Raw genomic sequence first — 27,318 nt, 5'->3', positions numbered from 1 at the left:
CATGGCTGTTCACAGATACTGGTGACCAGGTTGAGCAACTGAGGAGAATGGTAGAGTGGATCTCTCATGAAGGTTGGAAGTTACCACCACAGCAATGGTCCACACGCTCCCCGCTGTTTAATTGCTTGCGTCTTTACGGATTTCAGGATTCTGGGACGGCAAGCATCGCTGCTTCAGTTCATAACGTGTGCCAGAGATCACACTGCTAAGGAAATCTTTAAGAGAATGATTTGAAACCACAGTGTCTGATTTATTATTCATAAGATTGTTTCAAGTCTTTTTGAGTCACCTTGTACGGAAATGGAAATGGGTTCCTATCTTCTAGGGTGGAGGGCAAAAAGCAGGCTTCTTCTGGTGAGTTTTAATGAAGTAATGTTGGGGGGGAAGTACTCAATTTTCTCCATAGTCCTTCAACGGGGAAACTCACGAGGGTGCAACTCTGCCTCCACAGTTGAGCCTGGAGGTCCTCATCATAGGAGATGATAGACGACTGTGCTCTCTGTCCGTTATACAGATAGCAACCCCCCACGCCCTCCATTGTGGGTGAGGCAGCCGCATAGATGGCGGTGGAAGCTCCTCAGCTGGGGTCGGGTAGCGAAAAAAAAAAGAAGTCATCCCATCATGAAGGCAGCATTTATTTATTTACTTTTTTTAATCATGTGATTAAGTACTTGCAACATTTATGTCAAAATGGACAAGCCAAACATTTTCATAGAGGATACAGAAGAGACCGGAGGTGATAACGTGGCTGAAGATTCCAATAATCACCATATTGTCCAGGCTAGTGGGACAGTAACAAAGTCCTTAAACATTTAGTGCTGCCATGTAGCCATTTCTTCAAGCTGCTGCTATGAAGGGCCTGGATTGAAATGCATGGCATGCAGTCAAGCACTCGTAGGCTCATTTTAAATAACATTTGCATTTGGAAGGGAAAGGACCAGCAAAACTCATGGCCCTGTTTCTTATCATAATTTGTATTAATGCAAGTCATAAGGTTCCAAGTTACTGCCACGCAGAAAGGTCAATTAGAGTGGAGATCTATTGTTCTGGAATGATCTGACGAACTTCCGGCACATGGCATCGAGCACGTGGATTGTTGCTCACACTGGGATCCTTGTTCCCTGTAGCCTGTAGACTTTTAACCAACCTAATCCCAGTTGAAACAGAATCCCTGTATAAAACCTGCTTTGGAGCTGGACGTGGAAACGCAACATATCCTCCGCACATCCTTTGTTTCCTGTTCAAATCGGCTTGCCCTTGAAGCGCAGCAAATTGTTTCTGTTATTTTTGCTTCGTTCCTCTTCTTCTTTCCTCTGGCCGCACCCCCCCACCCCTCACCAACATGTACGAACATTGCCCACGTAATGACTACTGTATCATTCAGCCCATCTATTAGCTAGGAGAACCGTCCACTCTAGCTCCCTGCATGAAAATAGAGTCATCATAGAGACTCTAAGATCATTTAATGCAGTTTAACAAAATTTAAACTATCAGTTACAGATAAAAATAGTAAATTAATTTAAAGAAACAGGTACTGTGAGGTACACAATATCCTTAAATGAGTTAAGAACTTTAAGGACTTCAGTATGGTATATAACATTTTAATCCCTGTGGCCAAAACCATCAGTTAAATCAGTAAATAATCCTGCCGCAATGCTATTATTCTCCAAGATGAGGTGGAATAATATGTATTCAGACACAAATACAGAAATAAGCCCATAATAAATTAAAGCACCATTGTCAAGGCTAGCGAATTTCCCTGTTTCATGTTACAATGCACTAATGCATGTTCCATGCACGACATATTTTTCTGTGTGAACAATCTTTCAACAAACAACCATCGCAACACCGTAAGTGTCCACCTCACAGAATTATAAGTCAGGAAACCGCAGGAGAACACACGAGATACAGAATGTCCACTTTAATCTTTTAAGTCTGCATGGGAATCTCATAAGAGTATGCAGCCGAGAAGGAAATTAAATTTGATTTCAAAGATTACAATATATTAGAAAGTTATACTGATTGTAACACTTGAGAAATGCCAGAATATTGCAGTCCCTGACTCCGAGCACACGGAGTACTACAGGGGGAAATCGAAGGACCATTCGGAAAACTCACTCACTCTTCCTGTCCTTAATTTGCCTGTCTAAGTCAGGGTCACAGTGGGTCCGCAGCCTATCCCTGAAGCACAAGGTGGAAGGGTAAGTAAGGTACACCCTAGATGGGACACTAGTCTATCACAGGGTACCACACTTAGAAGCTAAAAACACCCCGAAAATGCAGAGCTATTCCCCTTCTGACACCATCAAAGAGACTCCCGTTGCCCTAGTTTACAGGATGGTCATTCAGCAAAAAAATATCAACTCCAACTCCTTACCCTGAAAAGTACCAGGCCACAGGCCTCTTGACCAGCTGAGCAGGACTGCACAGGTTCTGGTACAGGTCCGTGTTGACCATTGCCCGGGTCCACCACGTTCACCGTCACTGGGAACCCCCTGCGGTGAGCTTCTGCTGTAGGTGGTACGAGAACAGGACCAGCGCCAGCTTGCTCTGGGCGGAGCCCCATGAGCACAGTAGCAGGACCTGAGGATCAAACATGGCAGAAAGCTGGCTTAGGCTACATCTCTTTACTCTTGCACAAACCTGCGCATCGCACAGCACGGCAATTTTGGCCATCGCCTTGCAGTCAAAAGACCTGGGTTCAAATCTGCACGCCTGCTGTAGTACCCTTGAGGGGAGAACTTACCCTTAATTATTCCAGGAAAAATGACCCAGCTGTAAAAAGTGGCAAATCACTGCAAGAGGCTTAGAATATAAACCAAACATTGCTGGCTTTCGAGAAAAGAACAAGTGTCATTAAAACGTATGTTTAGGTTAATATTGCAATCTTTCGAAAGAACATTTAATTATTACTTCTAATTTTCTTTTTAATTTATGCAATGTCATAATCTGTGCAAACATTTTCTAAGTACCACTTATGGAAAAAAGACCTACAAACTACATTTAATTCTCACATCTCCAAGTCTTTGATGCCAGTGAATCCAAACCGCTGTTGAACGACATGTTCATATGACAGAAAGCAATGCTGAGCTTTACGACATCATACCTGTCGTGGAAATTAGCTCCGACCTGAGTGAGTGGGATGCCAGACCGTGCGCGCAGGCGCGTGCGTGTGTGTGTCTGTATACAAAGCGTGCGGTTAGCACAGAAGGAGAACACTGACGTGGCCCACCGCTGGGGGAGCTCCTGGCATCTCCAGGCCAGCTGAGGCAGCCCACGCTAACAGGTGTTCTCCCTGGGATGCTGCGGGAAAGCATCCGCCACACACGATACAAGGCTGCGCAATTACCGCAAATTAACGTCCACATTTGCACTTAAGTCCTGACACTAATTACCAGGAACGAATCTTCCTTCCTCCCCCATTCCAATAGGCAGGGGACCAGCATGCTGCAGTCTCACAAAGCCGCAAGAAAGCAGTCAATGTGAAAAATTACTAACTGTTTTTTCCCCATTGTCTCAGTTCCGTCCGTTTTTGTTCTGGAATCAACATCCTGCCCTGGCTTCTCTTCAGAGGGATGTCACCAAAGACATTCAAAAGGTGATGGGGTGACTAGTACTGGGCAATCTCTCTGAGGTTACAAACATATCCAGGAAAAAAAAGTCAACAGAAACAAGGGAGGGGGGCAGATCCAAGCCTAGATCCAGGGCTTTGCAAATTGCACTGCAATCCTCAGGAGCGGCAGTGTGACACATCACTCATTATTAGTACCCTTTCTAAGAAACCAGTGAGAGGCAGTTGCTTGTTGTAGTCTTGAAACAGACAAAAAAAAACAAAAACAAATAAAACAGCAGAACACCAGGTTAGGGTTAAGGTTCTTAATTAACACAATTAAAAATGTTAGCACCCTCGAGAACAAGGAACTACTTTTTCTTCTGCAAGCAGAGCTGCGCCAAGCATCATCGCTACGTGTTGAGGACAACGCTGACACTCGAGTCATGTTTTTCCCCCACATAATATCTTTAGACAGCTGCCTGCCTCGGGCAATGATTCACAACTTCACATGCAAAAACACGTAAAAAATGGATGAGGGACAGGCTGTCTCGTGCCTGTGGAAACCTGGGATACGGGTCTAAACCTGTAGTTCTCTTTTACAAGAAGGTCAGAGAGAGAGAGAGAACGAGAGAGAGAGAGAGAGAGAGAGAGAGAGAGAGAGAGAGAGAGAGAGAGAGAGAGAGAACGAGAGAGAGAGAGGAAGAGAAGAGACGAGCAAGAGAGAAAGAGAGAGAAAGAGAGAAGAGTGAGGACAAATACAGAGACAGAGAGAGAGAACAAGAGAAAGAGAGAGAAAAAGAGGGAGAACAAGAGAGAAAGAGTGTGAGACAGAGAGAGAAAGAGCAAGATAAGAGAGAGCAAAAGAGAGTGAGACAAAGAGAAAGAGTGAAAGAGAGAGAAGAGAGTGAGACAAATACAGAGACAGCGAGAATGAGAAGAAAAGAGAGAGCAAGACAGAAAGAGAGGAAGAGAGCGAGCGATAGAAAGAGCGAGCAAGACCGAGAAAAAGAGGGAGAGAGAACAAGAGAGAGAAAGAGTGAGACAAATAGAGGCAGAGAGAGACGAGAGAACGAGAGACAAGACAGAAAGAGAGGAAGAGAGCGAGCGAGAGAAAGAGCGAGCAAGACAGAAAAAGAGGGAGAGAACGAGAGAGAGAAAGAGAGAAAAGAGAGCGAAACAGAGCAAAGGAAAGAGCGAGAGAAAGAGCAAGATAAGAGAGCAAAAAAGAGAAAGAGAAAGAGTGAGAAAGACAGACAGAGAGAAAGAGTGAAAGAGAGAGAGACAGAGGAAGAGAGAAAAAGAAAGAGTGAGCCCTTTCCTTGAAGCCAATTATCCTTTAAATCATTAGTGTTCAGTAGCAATTTGACATAAATTACTGTAAGAGATCACAGTCCTGCATCAGATAACACCCTGATCTTCAAAATGTCAAAAAAAAAAAAAAAAGTTTTTGAAAGCTGTCTGGACCCTCTGCATGGAGCTCATGATCTTCAGAGGAGAGACCCCCTTCTAGCAGAGGACAATACTTAACTAAATTAAGGTGAGGAATGACGTGGTGATTTGGGCCATTATTGGATCTGTTTCAGTGCGTCTGTACCACAGAAGTGGTTGTGCATACAAATGAGTCCACAATAACCTTCCTTAAAGAACACTAGTCGAAAAACTTAAGAGAACAATACGACAAGATTTCTTCTCATGGTATGTAGAACAGGAGATTTCTCCAGTGCTTCAATGCGGGAGTTTTAATTATAGAAATAATGCTTACATCCCGGTTGAACCAAAAGAACATAAAATTAACTCTCAAGGAAATTTGCCTATAAGCATCAGTGTACCCTATCAGACATGAAAAAAATTATACCTTCCCTTTACAGCTATGGAATTGCATAAAGAGAACGTTTAAAACGACAACACTTGAATCTTGAATTTAGTGGATGAAAAGTCCTTGTGAACTGAAGTGAATTACAGTAATCAGTAAACCATGAGATCTGATGTCTGGAGCTGATTGCAGGAAATTGAATGACAGCCGCTTCAGCCACTAACTCCACCTCCTGTTACTCCGAATATTTAGCAAACATTGACCAACCCCACGCCCCAACGGACAGACAATTTATGGCACACCCATAGAGGAACACAAACTGCATAAGCAAATAATGCAATTTCAATTACGAACTGTACCTTGTAACAACATTTAAGATGAATTACTTGAAAAATTATGAACCTATACATATTTCACAGAAGCCAAATCATCAAGTCACGAGTGGCCAATCCTCGGTAAACCAATTCGGAAATCAATACCTCTGGAGTGTTAAGAGCCATTAGTAGAACTGGAATTGCTGTCAGTTTACTACAAACAGGAATAAAGGGAATGCTCACTGTGTCCTTTTCTTCCTCTCACTACATAGGCAAGACATTTACCTGCTCTGGAGGTCCTCTAGGTTGAGAACTCCCACATAATGTGTAGCAGAAGAGACAGTGACGACGCGTGCACAGGAGTCATGACTCCCGGACTGTTTCAGTGTGTCCAGGAGGAGGTTGGTCAACAGAAAGTGACCCAAGTAATTGAGGCCAAAGTGCAGCTCGAAGCCGTCCTCTGTCTGTCTCTCTGGGACCAGCATAACACCAGCTGTGGGCAGAGGTCAGAAACACATAGATGTTAACTTTCTCAGAAGCTATGTTGATCCATGCCACCCATGAAATTCAATATCAAGACACATGTTATTCTCTCAGAGGTAATTACAGCAAAGTATTTCAGAATCTTAAACCACATTCCAACATATATATATTTTTCCCCTTTTTTATTTCAGAATCAAAGTGGGGGGGGGTCCATTATCCTGATTTTTAAGATATATGGAGATAAAGCTGCACTGATTGCACTTTTCCACAAGACATCCTGAAAAGGTCACTCCATTGAAATTCCTCATTTGTACAAAACCTTGCTTAAAAAGCCTCCAAAAATGTAAATAGAACAAAAACTCAATTCACTGTCAAATACAATTTTGCCTGACATATCCAACATATGGCAAGATCCACTTTCATTCTGAGATGCAGCTTCCAAAGGTAATTTAAAAGATGAAAAACTGGATGGCTTGAAAGTAAAACAGGTCACTATGTAGCTACCTGGAGGCTCATGGACCAGGGAAAATCAGGATGAATTATATGTTTGTGAGAAAGTCACATGCTCAAGCTGAGAGCTCATCCTCTTACTCATACTCCATTCATAAACAAGCTTGCCCACTGATGCAATGAATTAATTACTCTTGCCTCCACTTATTATAGAGTTCCGGAAAATAACCTACAGGTGTAGTATAATCAGGAAGGATGGCACTGTTTTTTCCTGTTACTAATGCAGAACACTTTTTACTCTTATCAATCAACGCCAAATTAAACCTGAATTAAATTGCTTGGAGATTTTAAGCAGTATAGAGTCTCGTGACCTAATCAAAACGAGCTAGTCATCTTTTACAAGTCAACCAAAACGCGTCTCATTTTGTCTAAAATATGTATGTTTTGTATGTCTTCGTGCTCAGCAAAAACCGAAATTGTCAGCAAAAAGTGAACCTCCGCTCAATAATTAGGAAAGCGGCTCACTGGAAATAGGCAGGACATGAGGCTAGAGGCAGTGACAGAAGATACAGTAGGAGTTCCTGTGTTAAGAAACTGCTATTGTTCCTCTCGCACCCGACGGTTCAGCTGGGCCCAGCTCAGCAGAGCACTGAGCCCTTGCAAGGTCAGTCAACGACTTCTCATCATAATGAGGTTTTCAGTGGTGCGGAACAAACAAACACCCTTGTTTTCAGGCTCCGTCGTCAGAGTGAGCTATTTCTTCATAAAAGCACTTATGGTGATGTGCGTTATTTATTCAGCTATCAGCAACAATGAGGAGCGATCTGCCCCAGTGCCTCCATAATGCACAGGAGCCCAAGGAGTTTATTCTCTGCGTGCGTTTACCAGCAAAAATAAATCAAGGCACCAGTTCAAGAAATTATACCCGACAAACCCACTGATACATAGAATTCAATAACAGCAGGGATGTTTTTCTTTTTATTTTTTTAATGAACCGAACACAGAACTGAAGTTTGAGCAGTATTAAATTATTGTGATCTGGGACTATCTGCAAACAGCTAAAAGCAAGTTAAAAATCATCAGCCCCTGACTTGGTAACAGAATACATCGTAATGGTCCCAATGCCCAGAAAAAGGCATACTGACTATCAAACACATTCTAATTTAGGTTAAAAAGGATTGTGTCTTCATCAGTGAGGTATTAACCCCAACATTAACAAGCTTTAGCAGTGTTTATGTTGTGAGACATGAGGAATATTTACCATTGTTGACAAGGATGTGCAGAGGAAGCTTCCTGTCTTTAAACATCCGGACAAACTGACGGACAGATTTCAGTGATGACAGGTCAAGGAACTGAAATTCCACTGTAAAAAAATATAAATAAATAAATAAATAAAATAGATCGTAAATCAGTATCGCGCACATATATACTGGAAAAAATTCATTAATTCTACATTAAATTGAGATGGACAAATCGGGCACTGAAACGACAAATTTTAAATGATGTGATCAGGCACCACTTTGAGATTATGTATCTGACAAAGATAGGAAAATGAACGCTACAAGAAATAATGCCCAATGGAATATTTAAAGCTCTTCCCTCCTCTCCTGCTAAGGAAAAGGATTTGATATAAGTGAATGTATATGCAATATCATTCCATACTAAACCATGATCAGATTGCAGTTCTTTTCCAATAATCTAGATAATTTTGACTGGTGAGGCTATCTGACCTTCTGTTTTAGCCTGATTAACTACTGAGTTTAAGGTCCTCTGGACACTTTGAATTCACACAATGACTCAGTGAGAGAAACAAGGCTGACATCCAGACAAATAAATTGCAGACACGCTCTCTCGGATGTTAATGCGTCTGCTCTAATTTGATCCATCAATCACTCGATTCTATTAGGATGGTAATGCTTAGATGCTCGAGTCAAAGCGCGTGGAGCGCCTTTGACACAAACCAAGGCTCTCATCGGCAGGGTGAATCAAGCCTGTTTTTGTTACATGGGAATCAGTTTCACAACTGCGTGCCAGAACGCGTTCGCAAGGCTCACTTCATGACAGGCAGATCATCTAAGCCGCGGCACGTGTGGCTTCACACATTATCAACACGTTTGTACCAGGATTTCACTAAAAGCTACATCTGAATGAGTATTAAAATAAAAAAAAAATACCAAGTTCCAATATCAGTACTGTTATATACTCATGCTACGTTCGTATTTAAACGGCATCGGGAGACAAGAAAACATCTTGTGTATCTCTCCTGCATTTTACTTGTCTCTTCATAAAACTCGCTGAAAAGAGTAAGGAAGGTCCGCTATTGGCACATCATATCCATATCCTCATGGCCACTTAAGAGAACGTTAATCCATGATTTGACATACGCAGCATATTAAGTTACGACGAGACAATAAATTTAATGAGAACTCTTGCCCGGCTGCCCAGGATCTGGGTAACTCAGGCCCACAGAGCTCATAAAAAAGCCTCTTGCCATAGGTAAAGTGACAAGAGTCAGCTTCGTGGAAGGGAAGGGGGAGGATGCTTTACCGTGCAACATCGCTGTTAGTTGGAAGGAGGCTCTAGGTGACCTTGTCCCGTGCAGATAGCGGTGCTTACATGGGAGCCCGCTGAGCGCTGCACGCTGTTTTAACGGACGTGATGCGTTTAAGACCTTGCATCTGTTACGCCTGGCAGGCTGTACCTTTCCACACTCTGCTAGTCCCAGGCCATTGTTGCACTGAAGGATGGTCTCCTGGGAGCCTTCAGCACAGGCACCTGGGCTTTCAGGTACGGGTTGGGCCAGGAGGACCACCTCCAGCTCACTGTTATCAGCTCATGCCTGTTATTTACACTCAAAGTAATGTGGAAAAATACACATCTAAATACGTTTTACTCATTCATGGTAGGAAACGCAAATACTCAAGATGTTGATCCATCATGACCTTGCATGTGCTGCTAACACATATTCCTCAGTGAGGGTCATAGTTATCATTAATAATCCAACACACCGTACATTTAGAAAGCACATGGCAACTATATCAGAACACGATGGGAAAATCTTTAGGATGGTGAACTACGATTCAGGAGGAGGCCAATCTGGCAAGCATTTTTTAAAAAAAAAAAAAAAAAGAAGAAGAAGAAAAGAGAGAAAAAAGAAAGTGCAAAATCTAACAGCAACATGATGCCCATTATTGTTCACTGAAGTGGAAAAATGGCAGTGTCAGTCTTTTGAATTAATTAAGAAAAAATGGCTGCTTTTTTATACATCTTTGAACACTTGGTGTCAACTACCTCACCGAAAGTTAAGTTTTCTTCTGACTTTTGCTATCAAAATAATTAGTATGAAGCCAACCCTCAGCCACAGCACGAGAAAACGAGGCAGTAGAACTTTGCGGACTCCTCTACCTTCACAAGCACCGTAAGTGAAGAAGACATGGGGTCGTGATCCATGTGTGGGCATGCAGAGGTTAGCGCACTAGGTGCCTGCTGCTGGCAGCCCATTATGTAAGCCTGGAACAGATGCGTTAGTTTCACCTTTCTGGGTGAGGAACCACTTCGTTGCAAATTTTTATGTAATATATGAGTGTAGCTTACAGCGTCTTGGAAATTTACGTTTGCTAATCTTGGCACTAAATCATTTCCGCCATGAAAAAATGGGTGAGGTGACAGAAATATACGCAACCTCTTCCCATTACATTATGCCGTTATGATTATCCTTTCTGAGATGAGAAAAGAGTGGTGTTAACCTCTGACTCCCAGGGGCTGCCCGGCATTTATTGACAGATAAGGAACTGATGGAGTGTGCGGGATTTTTCCAAGCTCATTTCTGTGACTCTGTCCATGCTGAGATACTGGCCTCCGGGACAGGGATCTGGACAATCCGTACACGCTCTGACAGGGAGCATATACTCAGAACTCACACAAGCCCACAGGACCAGCGGAAGTGTCTGTCTCTCTAGAGTCAGACTATGGAAAACACATGGATGGAAAAGTCTGTGATGCACACTGGGCTCATGAAGTGAAGCAAAGCAGTCAAATGCACTGTGGTGACCAATTTCCATTCGGGCTCAGGTCCAAGTAAATAAGTATGGTCCCACGCTGCTTTCAAAGCGCAACAAACTACCTGTAATACAGATCTGCAGTGCAGATAGGTAAGGGGATCTCTCCAAGGGAGTCCCTCAAGAAAACTGATAAAACACCCATCAATTAGACATACAGTAATTTAAAAATAAAAATAAAAAAAAAAATGCTCCATTCATTCTGTTATCTAGTGTCCCATTACTGTCACTTATCACACATTTTTAGAGTTGTAATCACTGCCAGATGTAATTAGCAAGGAAAAAAAAAGTTGTTGAAAGATCTGGATTTGTACTGGTGATGTAGACCAAAGACAAGAGCCTGCAACAAGTTGTCTAAACATCAGGAGAAATTCAAAACTAAATGGACAATGACAGTAATTTAAGACATGTTATGACAAAACCTCCATGGACTTGAGGAAAGGGGGAGGATGAAAGAGGGAAAAGCAAAATTATGAGAAGACTGGAGGAGCTATAAAAAAAAATTAATAAATAAATAAATGGATGCTGCAGATGACTTTCAACAATAAAAATAATAAGCTCAACTTAAACTCAAGTCCATGAAGCTGAATGAGTAGGAGAGGCATGTGACACCCTCAGTGTAGCTCTCCTGGGCAGGAGGCAGCTGTCGCCCCTACGGGCTGTTTGCCTCACCTGGGCCCTCCTCCTTGTATAGCCCTTGAGTACGGAGAACAATGTTCTCAGGGCACCTTGGCAGTTAATGCAAACCGATGAACATAGTTACATGCTAATAGCCCAAATAGAAGTATAGTAAACTAGGAAGTAAATTGCAGGAATGTTTTGTATTAGGATACATTTAGAAATATATGTCTTAGGAAAAAGAATACAAAGGTTTGCCGAAAGACAAACCACAAAGTTGACCTCTAGTTCACAGGTGAAAAAAGACATAACAAATAGAGTATTTAACATAGACTCTTACAGAAAACAGTAGCGCATATGACCTCTTAATTCTATTCCTGCATCTCTTCCGGCCTTAAAGAAAAAATACATCTTTGCTGCCGTATTTCGTAGAAATGAGAAAACACACAGATTACGCAGACACACGGATTATGTATTTAAAACACATTGTACGCTATGTGGGTGACAAGCACATCTTACTGTACTGCCATCCCTGGTAAACTCAGGACCAGAATAGAAAAATGCTTCTGTCATTTCAGATGGCTCAATTAAATAATGAATTTAATATTTCAGTATGGAGGCACTTACATGGATGAGGATAGAAAGATAATCTGTAGAAGCACCTTGTATAGTCACATTAGTTTAAGTGATTTGACCTAAAATCTGTTAAAAGGAAGCACATCCGGGAAGGGTGCCAGAGAAGGGGGAAAGAAAAAAAAAAAAAAAAAAATGTTTTCAGCACACGAACCATCCCATTAATGTAAAGGGTGCTATGTTTACACTGATGAAACCAGAGGTTTTTACATGTGTTTAATGTGCAAGTACTGAGCGCTCATCATTTGTAGCAAGTGGAAATTTTTTGATTGAACACTAGGGCTATTAACAGTAGACATTACTTCATGTAAACAATGTACACAGAATGCAAGTGTACCACCTAATATGCAGTAACTTGAGGTCAGAGAACCATTGCCAGAGGACTGCTAGATGTACAATAATTTAGGAAAAAAAGAAAAAAGTTATAAGATAATTTTGTTAAAGACAAGGTCCACAAGCAGTGCTCTAGACCAAAGCTTAGTCAGATTCACAGAAGAAAAAACAAAAAGGAAGAACATATCTGGTCTCATCAATCTGCATCATACAGATGAGATTAACCAAACGCATTCCAAGGATAAAGTCAAACATGAGCTTTTCTGCATTGTGCCTTCGCTTATGCAGCAAATGTCGTACAGATTCATTTGGTAAAACGAGTACTAAAAGACCACCTTACAAGACATGCTCACATTGTTTTTTCTTCCTCCAAGTAGGGATTCTTACATTTAAATTATACATTCCTTAAGCATATTCAACAGCCTCCCACTTCAGTGAAATGCATATTTTTATTCCAGATGAGTTGGTAACACTTCAAAAAGACTTAGTACTGGTCCTCTTGTACCACTGAATTTCTCAAATTGTCACAATCTTTCTCTTGGCAAATCTCTTAATAAAAAAATCAACTGACACTGAATTGATTCATTCAAGTTTGAATATACACCCATAGATACAGACCCAGAGTGGAGATTTACCTGTAGAACTTGCAGATAAATTCAGTACAGAGGTATTTTTAACACATATGTGGATATTTTACTTTCCTAAATGTGTTTTATGTAACCCTGGCAAAGACACAACAATTCATACAACTACACAAATGCACTCAACCCCATACAGGTCATTCCAGACAGAACACAACCAGTTAGCAGTTTAGAGCTGTTATTAACACAACAGCAACAAAAATAACACTGCGATGTAAAGTCTTGGATAAAGCTACAGTAAAAAAAAAAAAAAAAAAAAACACTTAATGAAATCTGTCTGAAAAAGCTCTGTCATTTTGTGTCCGCCCTCTCTGAATGTGTCCGTTCACTTCAGATGTCGGCAAGGTCAGAAATAAAGAAGTTTTATACACCAAATCAGTGAAGAAATGTTACTGAAACAAAATTAATTAACTGGGAAATGTGTCTTTCAAAATTCATAACTCAGGTGTTCGCAACACAAGGTTCTAGTGTGATACTAAAGTTGGCATTAATTCGGACAAAACTATGTATGCGTAAATATGTGACTTAACTGTGTGGCTTCGATAGTAAAGCCCAGAGGGTTGTGTCAGTGCCAGAGAGCCCTGTAAAAAGTTAGTGACAGCAACCAAGACAGAAGCTCCCGGAGACAGTGGCAGGCATCCCGCAGACAGAGGCGCAGACAAAGGCATTGAACTTACAAAGCGTAAAATAGAGACGTCTCCCAACATTATCTGTGCTCCTCAATTAACCTCCAAGCGCTCTTCCTGACAGCACCGTCAGGCGCCTGCTAGCAAGGTTGTCCATCCATCTATCAGAGGGCAAATTGATGCTCTTCAAAAGAAAAGAAAAAAAAATAAAAACCAAGAACATACTGGGATAATAAATCTCAAGATTTCAAGCAGCCACGATAAGATTTATCGCCCTTGGCAGCAGCGAGAGAGGCATGGAAATCAATAAGGGCGAGACGAGGGTGGCCACCACATGCTGCAATCAGTCTTAAGTCTACAAGCCAGTCAAACTCTTCTCAGCTTCAACATCAGAAATATGAGCCTTTGGACTTTTGAAAGTGGGGAAAAAAGATGCTGGAAATTCTGTGGGTCTTTCCTCATGAGAATTCATCTCACCTCTACAGTGCTCTGGCCTTCTTCGTTGCACATGTACAGTCAATCTTTGCAGGCAACATATCTGTACTGAACCAGTCCCATCATCCTGGTATAGATTCACAGGGGTTTATCATTGCTAGCATTCATCACTATGTACTAAATATGTTGGCTTTTCATTAATTTTCAATAATGAGAGCGTCAACCTAATGGAGACATTGTGCATCAGTTTAAAGACAACTCACTGTACTAAAAATGAGTTAACTGGATGTATTGAGACTCCCATCATATACCCTTTAAGGTGTCACATATAAGAAACAAGAACACGGCACACAATATTCGCCAAAATTCAGTTTGTGGGTAGTAGGAGGTGAGGAAAAACTAGTGAGTAACTAATGGTATGAAGCGAGGGGGGTTGGGGGTGGTTAGGGTGGACTGTAAACCAAGAAAAATGTAAATATTCATGATGGAACTCTCCTGGAAAATTTCATATATCGCAAATTTTGCGCTGCATCTGGGGACATCAGTCATATAACGTGGCGTGATTGGGGGCTTTGGGTCTTTCCGTCTCAGCACCTCGTCCAGGCAACCCAACCGGGGCTGATCAGACCCCGGCCTGTGTCCAGGTACAACTACCTTTAACCTACCGCTCATCTGGATTGATCCACAGCCATATAAATGCCCCCTTTGCAACCTCAGTAGAAACTGGATGCCTATGATACCCAACATACTGTAGGATTTATACAAATATATAATCAATTAAAAAAAAGAATAAGTAAAACCTTGTGAAGGAACAACTTTGCTGTCCAACAAAATCAGTGGAGGGTAAGAAATTTTTAGAGGTTGGTTTCAAAACGCCACCCCATGAGAAATGTTGGGGGTGGCCTTTTTATAGTTCTTCACAGGATGCCCCTTCTTCAGAGACTTTTTTTTTTTTTTTTTTTTTTACTTTAAGCTCTTCAGGACAGCTAGTAGTGTGGTGGTTAGAGCTGTTGCCGTTGGACTCAATAGTTTCAATCCCACCTCCAGCTTCTGTGCCCTTGAGCAAGACACTTACCCTAAATTGCTCCAGAAAAAATTACCCAGCTGTATAAATGGTTAAGTAATTCCAAGTATCTTAAAATTGTAAGATACTTTGGGGAAAAAAGCATCATCTAAATGTAAAAAGGTTGATTATCGTGGTAGAGATAAGATTTAATCCCTCAGCAACCAAAAGATCAAAAATACATACAGTGGTCATCCAGTACATTTTTTGTATAGTGAGAAAGGCAAAAGCAAACCCACTAATAACAGCAGACTGTCTGTCTAAATCCAGCTCATGCTTAAACCCACCAACTCATCAAGACATAATCACCTGACGGCATTTGTGCATGGCCACCACACAGAAATGACTGCGAGAACAAGTCCCTCTCTCGGGGAAATTCCTGGACCCACGGAGAAATACTGCTTAGCCAGAGAGTTCCAGTTTTTTATGATCCAAAGCTTGAGATGTTTTCTCATGCTTGACTCACAACAACTAACATCTCTACATGGCTCTGCACGGGGGAAAAAGGTAACATTCCAAGGGCCTGAACCCTCTCCCAAAGTGCTTACCTTGATTTGATCCAGAAGAAATGACCATGCTGTATAAACGGGTAAATAACTAAGCAGCTTCGTCTAGTATGTTTAGCATAAGGCAGTTTGGGAAAGGGGTCGGGTGACTAATAGCTACATAACTAATATACTAGATAAAGCAGAATGCTCTGGATCTGGAGTTTGCTGTCTTGAAACTGAAGCTGGCATTAACTAGTATCTAAAGAGGCACAATCACAAAGGGCTGCTGCACATACCTTATCCTGTTCATCACACGGATGAAGCACATCTCACAGAGACCTCAGATGATCACGTTTAATAATATCACGTAGGACACAGCAGAAATGAACACATCTATAGGCATGATTTGGCAGGGGAACAGGAGGCAAACTTCAAAAAAGAACCTTCTTGCCTGCGGAAGTCGCACATTTGCCACAAGGAATAACAAAAAGGAGGGTATGATGTTTTCTTAAAATCCCAGGCCTACCTGCACAGGCAGCAGCACATGGTAGACTGTAAGCAGCAAGCCATGGGGATATAAGCAGATTAAACGTGTTTAACGGATGAGTAATGTTTCATACAGAGAACATTCAGTAAACAATGCATCTGGAAGAGAACAGGCCGAGGGCAAAGGTTGTCCGTTCCCCATTTTATGAAGCAAATTCTCCGACAGTGTGGTTTCGTGCATCTCGACGCCTTGCCCTCATTCAATCAGTCACCATTATGTCCTCTGATAAAAGTGCTGTCATGCTAACGTGTAATGGAAAGGGACACTGGCCGCCTTTTACGTAGCAGGACTCGGTGCCCCTAAATTCGCAGCTGAACAGGGACAAGCGCTGGACACTCTACTGCACATTGCGGACCGTCCACATGACCGCTTTGGAATTTCTCCTACAGACGTCCGAAGCCGGTGAGGTAGAGCACCAGTGATTTTTCTCGAGAGCTGCTAAACTGCATTGTTTCCCAAAACTGACCAATCACAATCAATTAGGCTAGTCACCCCCTCCCTCCAGCATTCTGTTATACTAATCTGGTCCTATTTAAATCTTGAATTCTTTCTTACTTCCTATAATTATTCCTTTTGATTTAAAACCCCTAATCCGCTTCATTCTAAATACTTTGTTCCTTTTCATGCATTGTATCCAAACACAACAAACTATTTCTAATTCATGGCAAAATTGCAGCTCGCAATTTAACTAGCTACCTCGAATACGCTACACGGCAGCCAGTGTGCAAGGCTGAGGTAAAAAAGACATGACCGTTATGCTGCGAAGCTGGTGTCGATGGCCCTACGCACCATAACTTCAGTTTGTCAGAATGACAGGATTTGACATGCCTTCGAGGCAATGCGTAGACAGAGTCGCAGTAACACATCCTGACCGATATCCTCACTGTTGACTATCGGTGTTCACCGCGTCCCTGGAAGAATCTGATTTCTCCGGACACGTTCGCTTTTCCTGAATCGGGGCCCGATTTTCCTCCCCCGCTACAGTGGCGCAGAAAATGGCTTTTCAAGACCATGTCCTCTGAATTGGGGACAGAGTGAGGATAATCATCGCAGGACATTTGCCGTGAAGGTCTTTTATTAAATACAAATGAGCCAATTTCACATTTAATGCTGAAAATCATGACTGTAGAGAATTAAACATCTGTATGCCCCTGTAGCCTCAATATTTGTCTTGGGCTTTCTAAATTGACACTTTTCTCTAATGAAGAGAAATACAGGGGACACAACAATAGTCAGTTTATTCTTTTTCAGGAACAAAGAAGGGTGTTCAGAGAAGTGGGCCTATTTCATTCCCACAGAGACCTCCTCATAAAAAAATAAACCATAAACCTTTGAATAGGCCTCTTCTTTGTGCCAATAAATCAACAGTATTTAATAAAGATGGAATCACTGGTTTCTTCTATTATTCCCCTTTAGTTTTATATTAAGACAGGTTACTTCCAGGACTGTAATGAAAAACCCCATTAACTAGCTCAGCATTTAATTTAGCGCAATATTTTTACAAACTTGTTTGAACATCTAGATCTTTTGGTTGTATTGTTCCAACTGCATGTCCCGAAAAACCTTTGTATTCATCAGGATCATACTGTATGTGGTAGATTAACAATTGTAAGTGGTGATTTGTTAATGAGGAATTATTGTACCCTGAAGATTTGCTCTTAAGGTTTATTCAGTCTTTCCAACCACCCTAGAGGCAGGAATCTGTTAAAATATGGCGAAAGTGAACTTTTTCATGATTGCCTGAGCCACTATATGTCAAAATAACGTTGAAAGCTCACCGGAAGGTCATCCAAACGGTTGCAAAGGTCCTAGTTAAAAGGAATCATTCTTTGAACCGGTTGAAGAAATGGAGAGAGAAAACCGGCAGCTTGATCAGCATTGCGACAAACCCAGGAATTACCTTTTCCCTTGCTGTTCTCCTCACGGATTTTCCTCACAGCTGCCAGACCCTCCTCTTCGGAGTTCCCGGCTGAAGGAGAGATGAGGATTTGGAGCTCAGCTTCAAAACACTGATGCAGCAAACCGCTCCCCTGCTGCTTATACACAGTGGTGGGAAAGGCTACTAGCAGAGGGACCCTCTCAAATAGACTAAAGAATTGTCGTCAGGATATCCAATATGAACTCTTTTTTTTTTTTTTAAATATAACGAAAAATATTTGCAAAATGAACGTGAAGACAAATATACAATCGCTTTGATGTTGTAAAAAGAGTAAACAGCACCAGCTGAACAGCTGATTTATAATGTGCCCCCAGGAAATAATTTGAGACAAATTATATTTGGCTCAGAGTGGGTGTTAATTCTATTACCTAATTAAGTGATTATATTAACTACACCAAGGTTGGACTGGCAAAGCAAATAATGCTGCAGTAACAAAACAAAATGTGGTGCTTCATGTGGAGTTGGAAAAGAAAACTGAATGAAGTAATGTAACGAGTATTTTTAACATGAGTAAAAGTGCTGGGTTCCTCAAAAACTACTGCATTAGGAAAATTAATTCTTCAGGAAACTTTTACCATTAAATGCACAATCAATATTAATATGCATAAGGGAGGTACATATAAATGTTAAACATTATGCAGAAGGGCTGATGACTACAGAACTAGAAATTTTCTGCATGGAGCAATTTTACATTAATCTTTAACCAAGTATTCACATTCAATAGGCTTGCATAATTTCACTTTTTCTTTCTTAAAAACCACATTTTTGCTACTCAGACTTGCAACTGAGTATTTAACAGAATATCCCAAGCGATTTTCTATAAACGCTAAAAGATCATTAAAGCATAACTGCATACATCACAAAGTGTTAAAGGTTAAGATGAAATGGAAGGTGAGACACCTGTTCTTCAGATACTGGAGCTGTTAAACTCGGTGGAAAAGTCTCATCGGATGTAGTCCATCATAAAACATGTGATTAGTGCTATTCTGTGTTCTTGGTGAACAGCAAAAGAGGACGCAAAGGGAGGGAAGGTTATGAAACTCAAGAGTTCATCATTGACAGATTGCAGACCTCATCTAAAATATGCAGCCTTTCCCTGTTCACTGCATCATAATACGTGCAAAGGTAGCTGTAACGGAGAATGGTTTGCTAAAACCAGAAGACATTCTCCGAAGGGTACGTTAGCTGGAGAAACATGACCAATTTGTGAACAAAGGAAGTTTTCAAAGCTTAATTTCAGCCACTGAGCAAAACCCACTTGAGATTTATGGGAAGATCCTAACAACACTATTTGTCTTGAATCGTGTTACTTTTTCATGGTTAATCTATAATGAAAATATAAATACTGCATATTAATAAACATACAGAGTCCAATGCTTTCCATTTGAACCTAGTTCCTTAATTTGCTTGTAATTATGATGAAATATAGCTAAATAATCCACTTACAAGGTCATGACATTTACTGTAAATTTAGCTAAAACTCAAATGGATTTTATTTGAGATTAAACACCTGAAGTTATTTTTGAAGATAATGGTCATTTAGCTTCATAAGCCTCTCCATGGAATAGGGCAGCACAGCGAGTGTGTTTCGCTGGAATCTTGTCTGGATTACACCTCGGTGGGAGTTCAGATAGTTTAACATTTACAGTGGTGGAAATAACACAAGGACACAATCCAGCTGTGGCCACAAACTCCTCAAATGAAAATCCAGTCACACAAAAAAAAAAAAAAAGACAAATTTAACTACCTTGAACAGTGCTTGCAGAAGGAAGCATAAGTTTAAAACAAGGTGGCTGAAAGATATTTTATGCAATGAAAAAAGCATAAAGAATGGCACCGAAATGTTAATTTTTAATTGTTAGTACAGCCTTTAATTAATATGTTCAAATTGTCAGGTGCCTTCTGAGGGAGGCCAAGGCGTCTGAGCAGGATGCATACCATACCTATTACCACATGCATTCCAAGGCTTGTCAGATGTCTCGCTGTCTCATATCCCATTCCTTTGGCACCCCCAGTCACTATGGCAACCCTTCCAATTTGTTTGGGAAAAACTGTACGAGGCAAAAGGAGAAACAGAAATATCTAACAGTGCTCCTTTAATTTCTGCAGAATCATCTCATTAACTGTTTAGGAACGCTTCTCCATTTTAAATTACCCCTTTTAGTCAAGCATCTGCCTCCCTGTCCTACTACATTGGTTTTAGTAAAGAGATAATGCAAAATTTTACCGTGTACAGTAATTGCAGAGTTCAGGTACTTTGCACTTTTAAAAAAGGATTCACGATGAACCCCAAACTTGTCCTTAACCACAAGGCCAATGATAAAAACTGATTCAGGTCAACGGTTAAGTATAAAGTATCTAAATCAATTAGCATCTAAAGAGCTAAAGGAGCCAGTTTTTCACACCAACATGTGGTCTTAATGCACTTGAGAATTTTGGCATTAATTAATCCTATATTTGCACTAAGTCTATATTAATTACTGTGCAATTACACAAGATAACTAGCTTAAGCTGAAGGCAGTCTACTGTAAAATTGCTGATCTTAAATGCAGTATTAAAAACAGTTGATAAGTATGAACAACCAATAAAGATAGACATATTTGACAACTGTTTTATCACAACAATATATTTATTACTTTTTCATAACAGCAAAAGCTGTATAGTAAATTATCAGATGCAAATTTCAATCATTGGTCTGCATTGGAACAAATCTGGAAATATAAAAACATATCAGCAGGATAGATAATTTACCCAGTGAAGATGCAATAACTGGATCCATGGCTCCAACTGCAGTCACCAAAATTTTGCTTGTTACAGAAAAGTTCAGAAACAGCCTCAACCAGCAGAACACTAAGACTCAACTGGGCTTTCATGGAGTTTGACTGAAGGGTCTTAACAATATTGGATTTGTTTCACTTCTCTATAACAACGATCAAGGAAATTTTGCAAACATATGTAATCAAGAAAGGCCTTTCTGAGAAACTTTTTTCATTAGTCCACGCAATCTCAAACCACACGTTTCACATTCCACTCCAAATTCATATGAAACTTAAACCAACAGAATAAGTTATATCAAAAATAAGTTAAGCGACAAGGTCTCATAGGACACTACACTTCAAGCTATGTTATAGCTTCTAAACTCAGCAAAAATAAATTACTGCCAAAAACTACAGCGCCTTATTTTCTGTATGTTCCACATTATTCAAGCCCAAATGATATGCCATCTGCACATTAAACCATAAGCTGCCTCTACCACCTGCACAAACAATGAGCATTTTAGAAATCTGACTGATACAAACTGTTGTATAGTACAAAACGATTGTTAAGTTTCTCTAAATCTCTACACAGTCTACATTTACAGACAATCATTTAATCCTCTCCATAGATTTTGTCTTGAAGAGAATTTAATAGCCATTCAGCAGTCCACACATCTGATGTGGCTTTGTATACCTGTGAAATATCCTCAATATGCCTTGTATATCAAATACAGGGAAGCAAAATGTTACATTATAAAGGATGATTTATGAAACATCTACAGTTCTGGTTTACAAAGCAATCAAGCTGAATTATCTTGAAAACAAATTTATTAAAAACCCTGCTAGTTAAAGAATATAAATAGGAAATATTTCAAATACAATTTCATTGATATCAATTAAATGTTTCATATTTTCAAACGGGCACTAAAGGAACAATTAACTTATCGAGAAGATTTATATTAAAAGGAAATGAAAGCTCTGACTGTACATAATGACTCCCTGTAGACTAAAATTCAAATCCACTAACATTTTAATAGCCCTTAAAAAATTATTTTGTGGTTAAAAGAAAAATGCTCATCTCTTTTTAACACTTAGGGTACTATAATGGCATTTAGCTTGTTCAGTACTTATATAACACACAGTCTAAAGCCTGATACAGAATTTTTTGCAAAATGGTACACATTACAATACCATTAAAAATTAGACTGCAATGACACATCCAATACTACATGTATCAACCAAAAAAAAAAAAAAAAGAAAAAAAAAAACTCCAACATAACCTTTCATAAGCCAATTTTTCTTTAAATTATTTGCATTCCTTTGTGATAGCTATGGTAGAATTATTAAAGAAATGCACTACATTTTCTCTCCCTTAAATGGAGAATAGGACTATAGCCCATATTTGGAACATTGACAAAAATTTAAGATAACATTAATATTTACAAATGTCCAGTCAAACATTTAACATTACAGCATTTTTTTTAAAATCTTGGTTCATTGTAAAAAACTAAATACTAAATGCACATAATAGTACATCACAAAACATTTCTGGATTAATACATTAATTGTTCCTCATTATCCAATAAAGGGTCTAAAACCAAAGGTCCAAAACAGAAAGATAAATCAAATGTTTTATTCATTAAGTAATACCTGAACAAACTCATCTAAACATTTTAAAACAATCTTTACAGGGGATATATAGTGAAAGCAAAACAGACCAGGAGTGTATATTACTGTACTGGAAATTAACCTGACAAGGTTGTATCAGCATATTCACTGAATAAAATACACATAATACATAAACCAATATAGTCTAACTACCAGTGAAGTGCCACACTCCCCACCTTTTTCCCCAATCTGAGGAAGCAGCCTCTTCATAGTTATTATGATCACAACCATGATAAATAATTCTGAACAACAAATACATTATACAACAGCTGTGTCACCTTCGAGAGGGGGCAACACCTCAAGACCATTTATGAAATTTTTTGAGAATCTGCATAGCTTTGCAGATATAAGCCATTGAAAGAACAAAAACACCAAACTACACTGTAAGCCGGTGAACAGTCCAACCCAGGGCAGGCGTATCATGATGGAGAGCTCCCAGAAACCCATCTCTGCCCTAAATGAAAAATGACAGCCAGCTGCACCCACTCACGGCCAATAAGAGGGAGTACAGAGGCAGTTGGCTTCAAGACTTTGGGAGTGGTGTTTTGGATGGAGCGCTTATAAACAAGCCTCAAGAGGGAAGATGTGAGTTTTGGGTTGATTTGTTGCTGCCAAAACAAGGCTGTTTTCTAGTTTTTGTTATTTAGGGTTGAAACTGTTTTGTGGAAAATGCCTGTTGTCCTGTGCCTCAGTCCTGCTGTGCACCTGCCCCGTAACTGGCACTCAATCTTCTCATGATTACTGTATGTAGCAATATATTGTGCTAATCAAAAGGTTGTGTACTGCTAGGTAACCTGGGTAGTACTGGTACAGGTCCTACAAGAAGAGCTTGGAAAGATGTCAGCTCATTTCCTATTGAAGTTAACGGCCTTAAGGAGGGGGGGGGGGAAAAAAAAAAAAAATCCAATAAGTGTACTCAAAAGTTTTCACTAGACTTACACATGGAAAATAACAAATAGATTTGTATGTCTAGCATGCAGATCAGTGATCACAGTACCATTTCCTTGTCTGGCATGGTTAGTCCATCAGTGAAACCTATTCCTTGTTCATGGTCTACACCCCATTCCCCCTCATCCTCCTCAGTCGGTTCAGTCTCAAACAAGTTCCGACTGTTCTCATATAGAAAAACCTGCTGGTCAACGTGAGCAGGAGCAAGTCGGCTCCTTTTCCCATTAACAACGCTGCCTGAAGAGCTAAAAAGTCTCTGGGGTAGGATGCTGGTGGCTGGAATGCACCAGTACTTTTGCAGCACTTTGGGAAGAGTAGGAAACAAGGCCAAGCGATCCGACCACCAACGGAGAGGGTCTTCATTAAGACCAAGGACCTTCTGAGACTTGAAGTTACTCAGCTCTTCCAAGACCTGGGCATGTAGCTCTTCTTGGTTCTCATCATTGTTTGACTGGCAAAAAATAACAGCCAACAGATTGCTGGCATTGTTGGAAGACGATGGGGTTTCAAGAACTTGCCGTTTGTTGGGTGGTCCCTCTGAGAAATGCAGTGGCTCTTCATGTTTAGAACATTCCTCCTTCCGTTTCTCTAGAAGTGTTTTGGCCTCTTCCACAACTCTCGTTTCCACTTGGGAACGCTCAAAGGGGGAAAGGAATGGAAGTTTCTTGTAACGGGGATCTAAAAACGTGGCTACATTTAAAAACATATCAATCTCTGGTATCTCCTGGTAGGTGGTGGACAGTACCTTAGCAATCACTTCCTTTACCATGCCAACCTCTTTGAGATCACTTTCTTTTACCTTTAGGTTTGTATTGAGCAGCATATGTAGAACAGGTTTCACCATGCTAATTGTAGGGTACTTGCATGTTGTCATCATGTCTGCCACCAGTCTGAAAGGCAAGAGAAGTTCAACAAGGCCTTCCACCGTGCTCCATTCCGTGGCTTCTAGTATCAAGTGGTGATTGTTGCTATCTTCTACCAGCACTGAAGCAATGACAAACTGTTGTTCTTTAAGCCGCTGAAGCATAGCCAGTGTGCTCACCCATGATTTGACTCTGTCACTAATGAGCATGGACTGGGCTAGGCCTTGCTGTTTCTGCTTTTCTCGCAAAAGGTACATGGCTACAACAGACTGCTGGAAGTATTCAACCACCTTCCGACAACGAGCTAAAAATGCACTAAGCTTTGGCAGTTCAAAAGCTTGGTTAATACCTTGATTCACAGTGTATCCAAAACAAGGCATCTGCACAGACAGATCAAGAAGCGAACATGCTTTCACTATATCAGGGGAACTATTGGTAGTGGCACCATAGATTTTAGGATTAATACCCCATTCCACAAATACTTCGTACAGTGAACGAGTGATATTTTCTGCAACATTTTCTTCTGGTACTTCAAATGTTTTCAGGCATCTGATCATCATGGTAAGACTGTTAGAACCACAGTTGTTCAAGTAGTGTGCAGACAAAGATATATAAGTTCTGTTCTGAGCTTGGCTTCTCCATAAGTCAGTAGAGATACCACACCACACTACATCGGCGAGTTCCTTGAACACAGCTTCCCGAACTAGGTAGTACTTTTGAGGAATTGCCTTTGTTGTCAATTCAGTTCTGGTGGGAGGAACAAACCTTGGGTCAGCTGTTTTTAAAAGTGCTATAAAAGAAGGCTCTTCCACAACAGAGACTGGGTACATTCCCTCACAGATGAAGCTGATGACTGCAGAGGTCAGGTCATTGTGCTTCCTTATCTCATATCCCGAAGTCTGCTTCATGACTATTGTGTCCTGAGAAAACTGCTGTGAGGACTCTGGCTTTAGCTTGGAGAATGCCGTGGCAAAAGCTTCTCTCATCTGCTCCGTGTTGCTCTTCACAAACTCACAAAATTCATCCGGGTGGTTTTTCTCTAGGTGGTAGGAGAGGTTGGAAGTGTTCCCTGAATATGCGATCTGAGCCATGCATATCCTACAGTATATCTTCTTCCAGTGCAATATGCATCCATCAGCATCAGTGTCAAACCCAAAGTACTTCCACACTTTGCTTTTTGCTCTTGGGTGAGCCACCAGATTGAGGTCTGAAAAGGAGCACTCGGGACCTTTACTTTCCATTGTTTTCCACAGAATAGAGAAGACTTTATGAACCTTCACTCATTACAGAGTACCTGCCAAAGGCAGTGAGATAAAAGTGTGAGATATTAAAAACTCCTAGAATACAAAATATACAAATAATAATGTGACTTCCAAACATGCAGGCACAAAATTCAGTTTGTTTTGAAGGTATGACTTCTCAACTCTTTACCAAGAGAGGACATTAACAATAGTGTGTGTGTGTGTGTGTGTGTATATATAAATAATTTACTATATTCTTGGATCTGGTTTCAGCTTTACAAAATTTTCTACCTGTCCAATCACATAATATTACAGGCATTTAAGAATTTGACAAATTCATATTTCCAATTAACTTAATCTTACTCTTAATATCTCTTCCTCAAATTTTCTGCTATAAATTACTTTTGCTTTGAACACTTAAGCATTCAGACAAACATTTAGATGTAAGCAGTACTTAAAATGGCTGTTTATGAAAATGACCAGAAAAAACAGAGTTCTGCTATTACAACCTTCTATAGTGAAATCATAAAAATCCAGAGGTACAACTAAATTCTTCTCACATGTTGTAATGGTAATGTCAAGTGCCCCTATGATCAACTTTATAAAACCATGCAGGATGACTTTAAATAGCAGGCACATGATAAAGACAAAAAGGCCTGAAGTTTATAAGGTCATACTGACCACAGACTACCACTAAAAAACAGAAACTGCTCTGGAGAACCACTTGTCAATCTTTAAACAAATCAAAAACAAGTCAAGTGACAACTGTAGAAACTCTACCGAAACCAAAAATAATTCTGAGTGAAAATCAGCAGCCGATTAAACCAAATCAAGTTTAAATGTGTTGAAGGTTACAAATTACATTGTTTAAATCTTTTAACAGACTAAACTATGCATTCTTTTCCCCATTTCTTTACAGTATATGTAATTAATAGCTTTCCAGGAAATATACTCATTAAAAAGAATTTCAAAACTAAATTCCTTATAGCCATCATTGTGCAACATGCATTGCTACACAAAGTGCCAATAAAAGCAGACGGAACACATAAATATGTCATCTTATACAGAAATATTTGAGTCAAAGGTCCCTTTTTGCATACCCTTACAAAAGCTCAATCAGAGTATTACATGAAAAGAAAGGATCATTATTCTGAGAAACAAATTTTATTTGTTGTTCAGACACTACATCTACTTTAATATTCACTCTACACACGCAAGACAAAGCAGTATCAAATTAAAGTGCTTTTATGATCTACAATAATAACCAACAATTTATGTATTTTAGGCCTAAGTTGTGCAGCAAACACCATTTTTGAAAAGCAATCACACCCTGTGCTGTAGACCACCACCATCACTCTCCTGGAATGACTGGTAACATAACACTTCCATCTGCTAAAATATAAAGAAAAGAAAATGATATATGGGATGTGTTTACCACTGTATAAGTTGAAGATAATGTTTATTTATTATACAGCCTACTACTGCTCCTGCCCATGATGTTCTTCTGCCGGTCCATGTCAACTGTCAGATTTCTCACTGACTCTGGAACTGAGAGGCAGGACACAAAACACCACAACTGCAAGACATGATCCAGCTACTACAAGAAGACAAAAACTTCAGAACACATTATGCAATGAAACTTCACCACACTCCGAAAAGCAATCATTGATTAACTTAACCACTCGTAAAACCGTGACGTGGAAAAATGTATGCATATTATACCTAACCTGGTAAAGTGAAAGATTTGTTGAAAAGCTGGTAGAGAAGGACTTTCAAGCCGACTAAATAAAGCTTCAAAACAGGCAAAATTAGCATGAGCAGTATCATATTTCTCCGTCTTCCGCCGCC

General features: G+C 40.2%; 1 protein-coding gene and 1 pseudogene across 1 annotated transcript; both read right to left on the bottom strand.

Moving 5' to 3' along the window:
• Nucleotides 1–361: 361 nt before the first annotated feature.
• LOC114912223 (dehydrogenase/reductase SDR family member on chromosome X-like) lies at nt 362–27,318 on the bottom strand (annotated as a pseudogene).
• LOC108920424 (zinc finger BED domain-containing protein 1-like) lies at nt 22,410–27,221 on the bottom strand. Its single transcript, XM_018729169.2, has 2 exons — nt 27,198–27,221; nt 22,410–25,523 (listed from the first exon to the last, which is right to left on the bottom strand). The coding sequence occupies exon 2, from the start codon at nt 25,468–25,470 to the stop codon at nt 23,407–23,409; it is 2,064 nt and encodes a 687-aa protein (XP_018584685.1). The 5' UTR covers nt 25,471–25,523; nt 27,198–27,221; the 3' UTR covers nt 22,410–23,406.

This window comes from Scleropages formosus, chromosome 14 (assembly GCF_900964775.1).
Source record: "Scleropages formosus chromosome 14, fSclFor1.1, whole genome shotgun sequence".
NCBI lineage: Eukaryota > Metazoa > Chordata > Actinopteri > Osteoglossiformes > Osteoglossidae > Scleropages > Scleropages formosus.
This window is presented reverse-complemented; position numbering and strand designations above follow the sequence as displayed.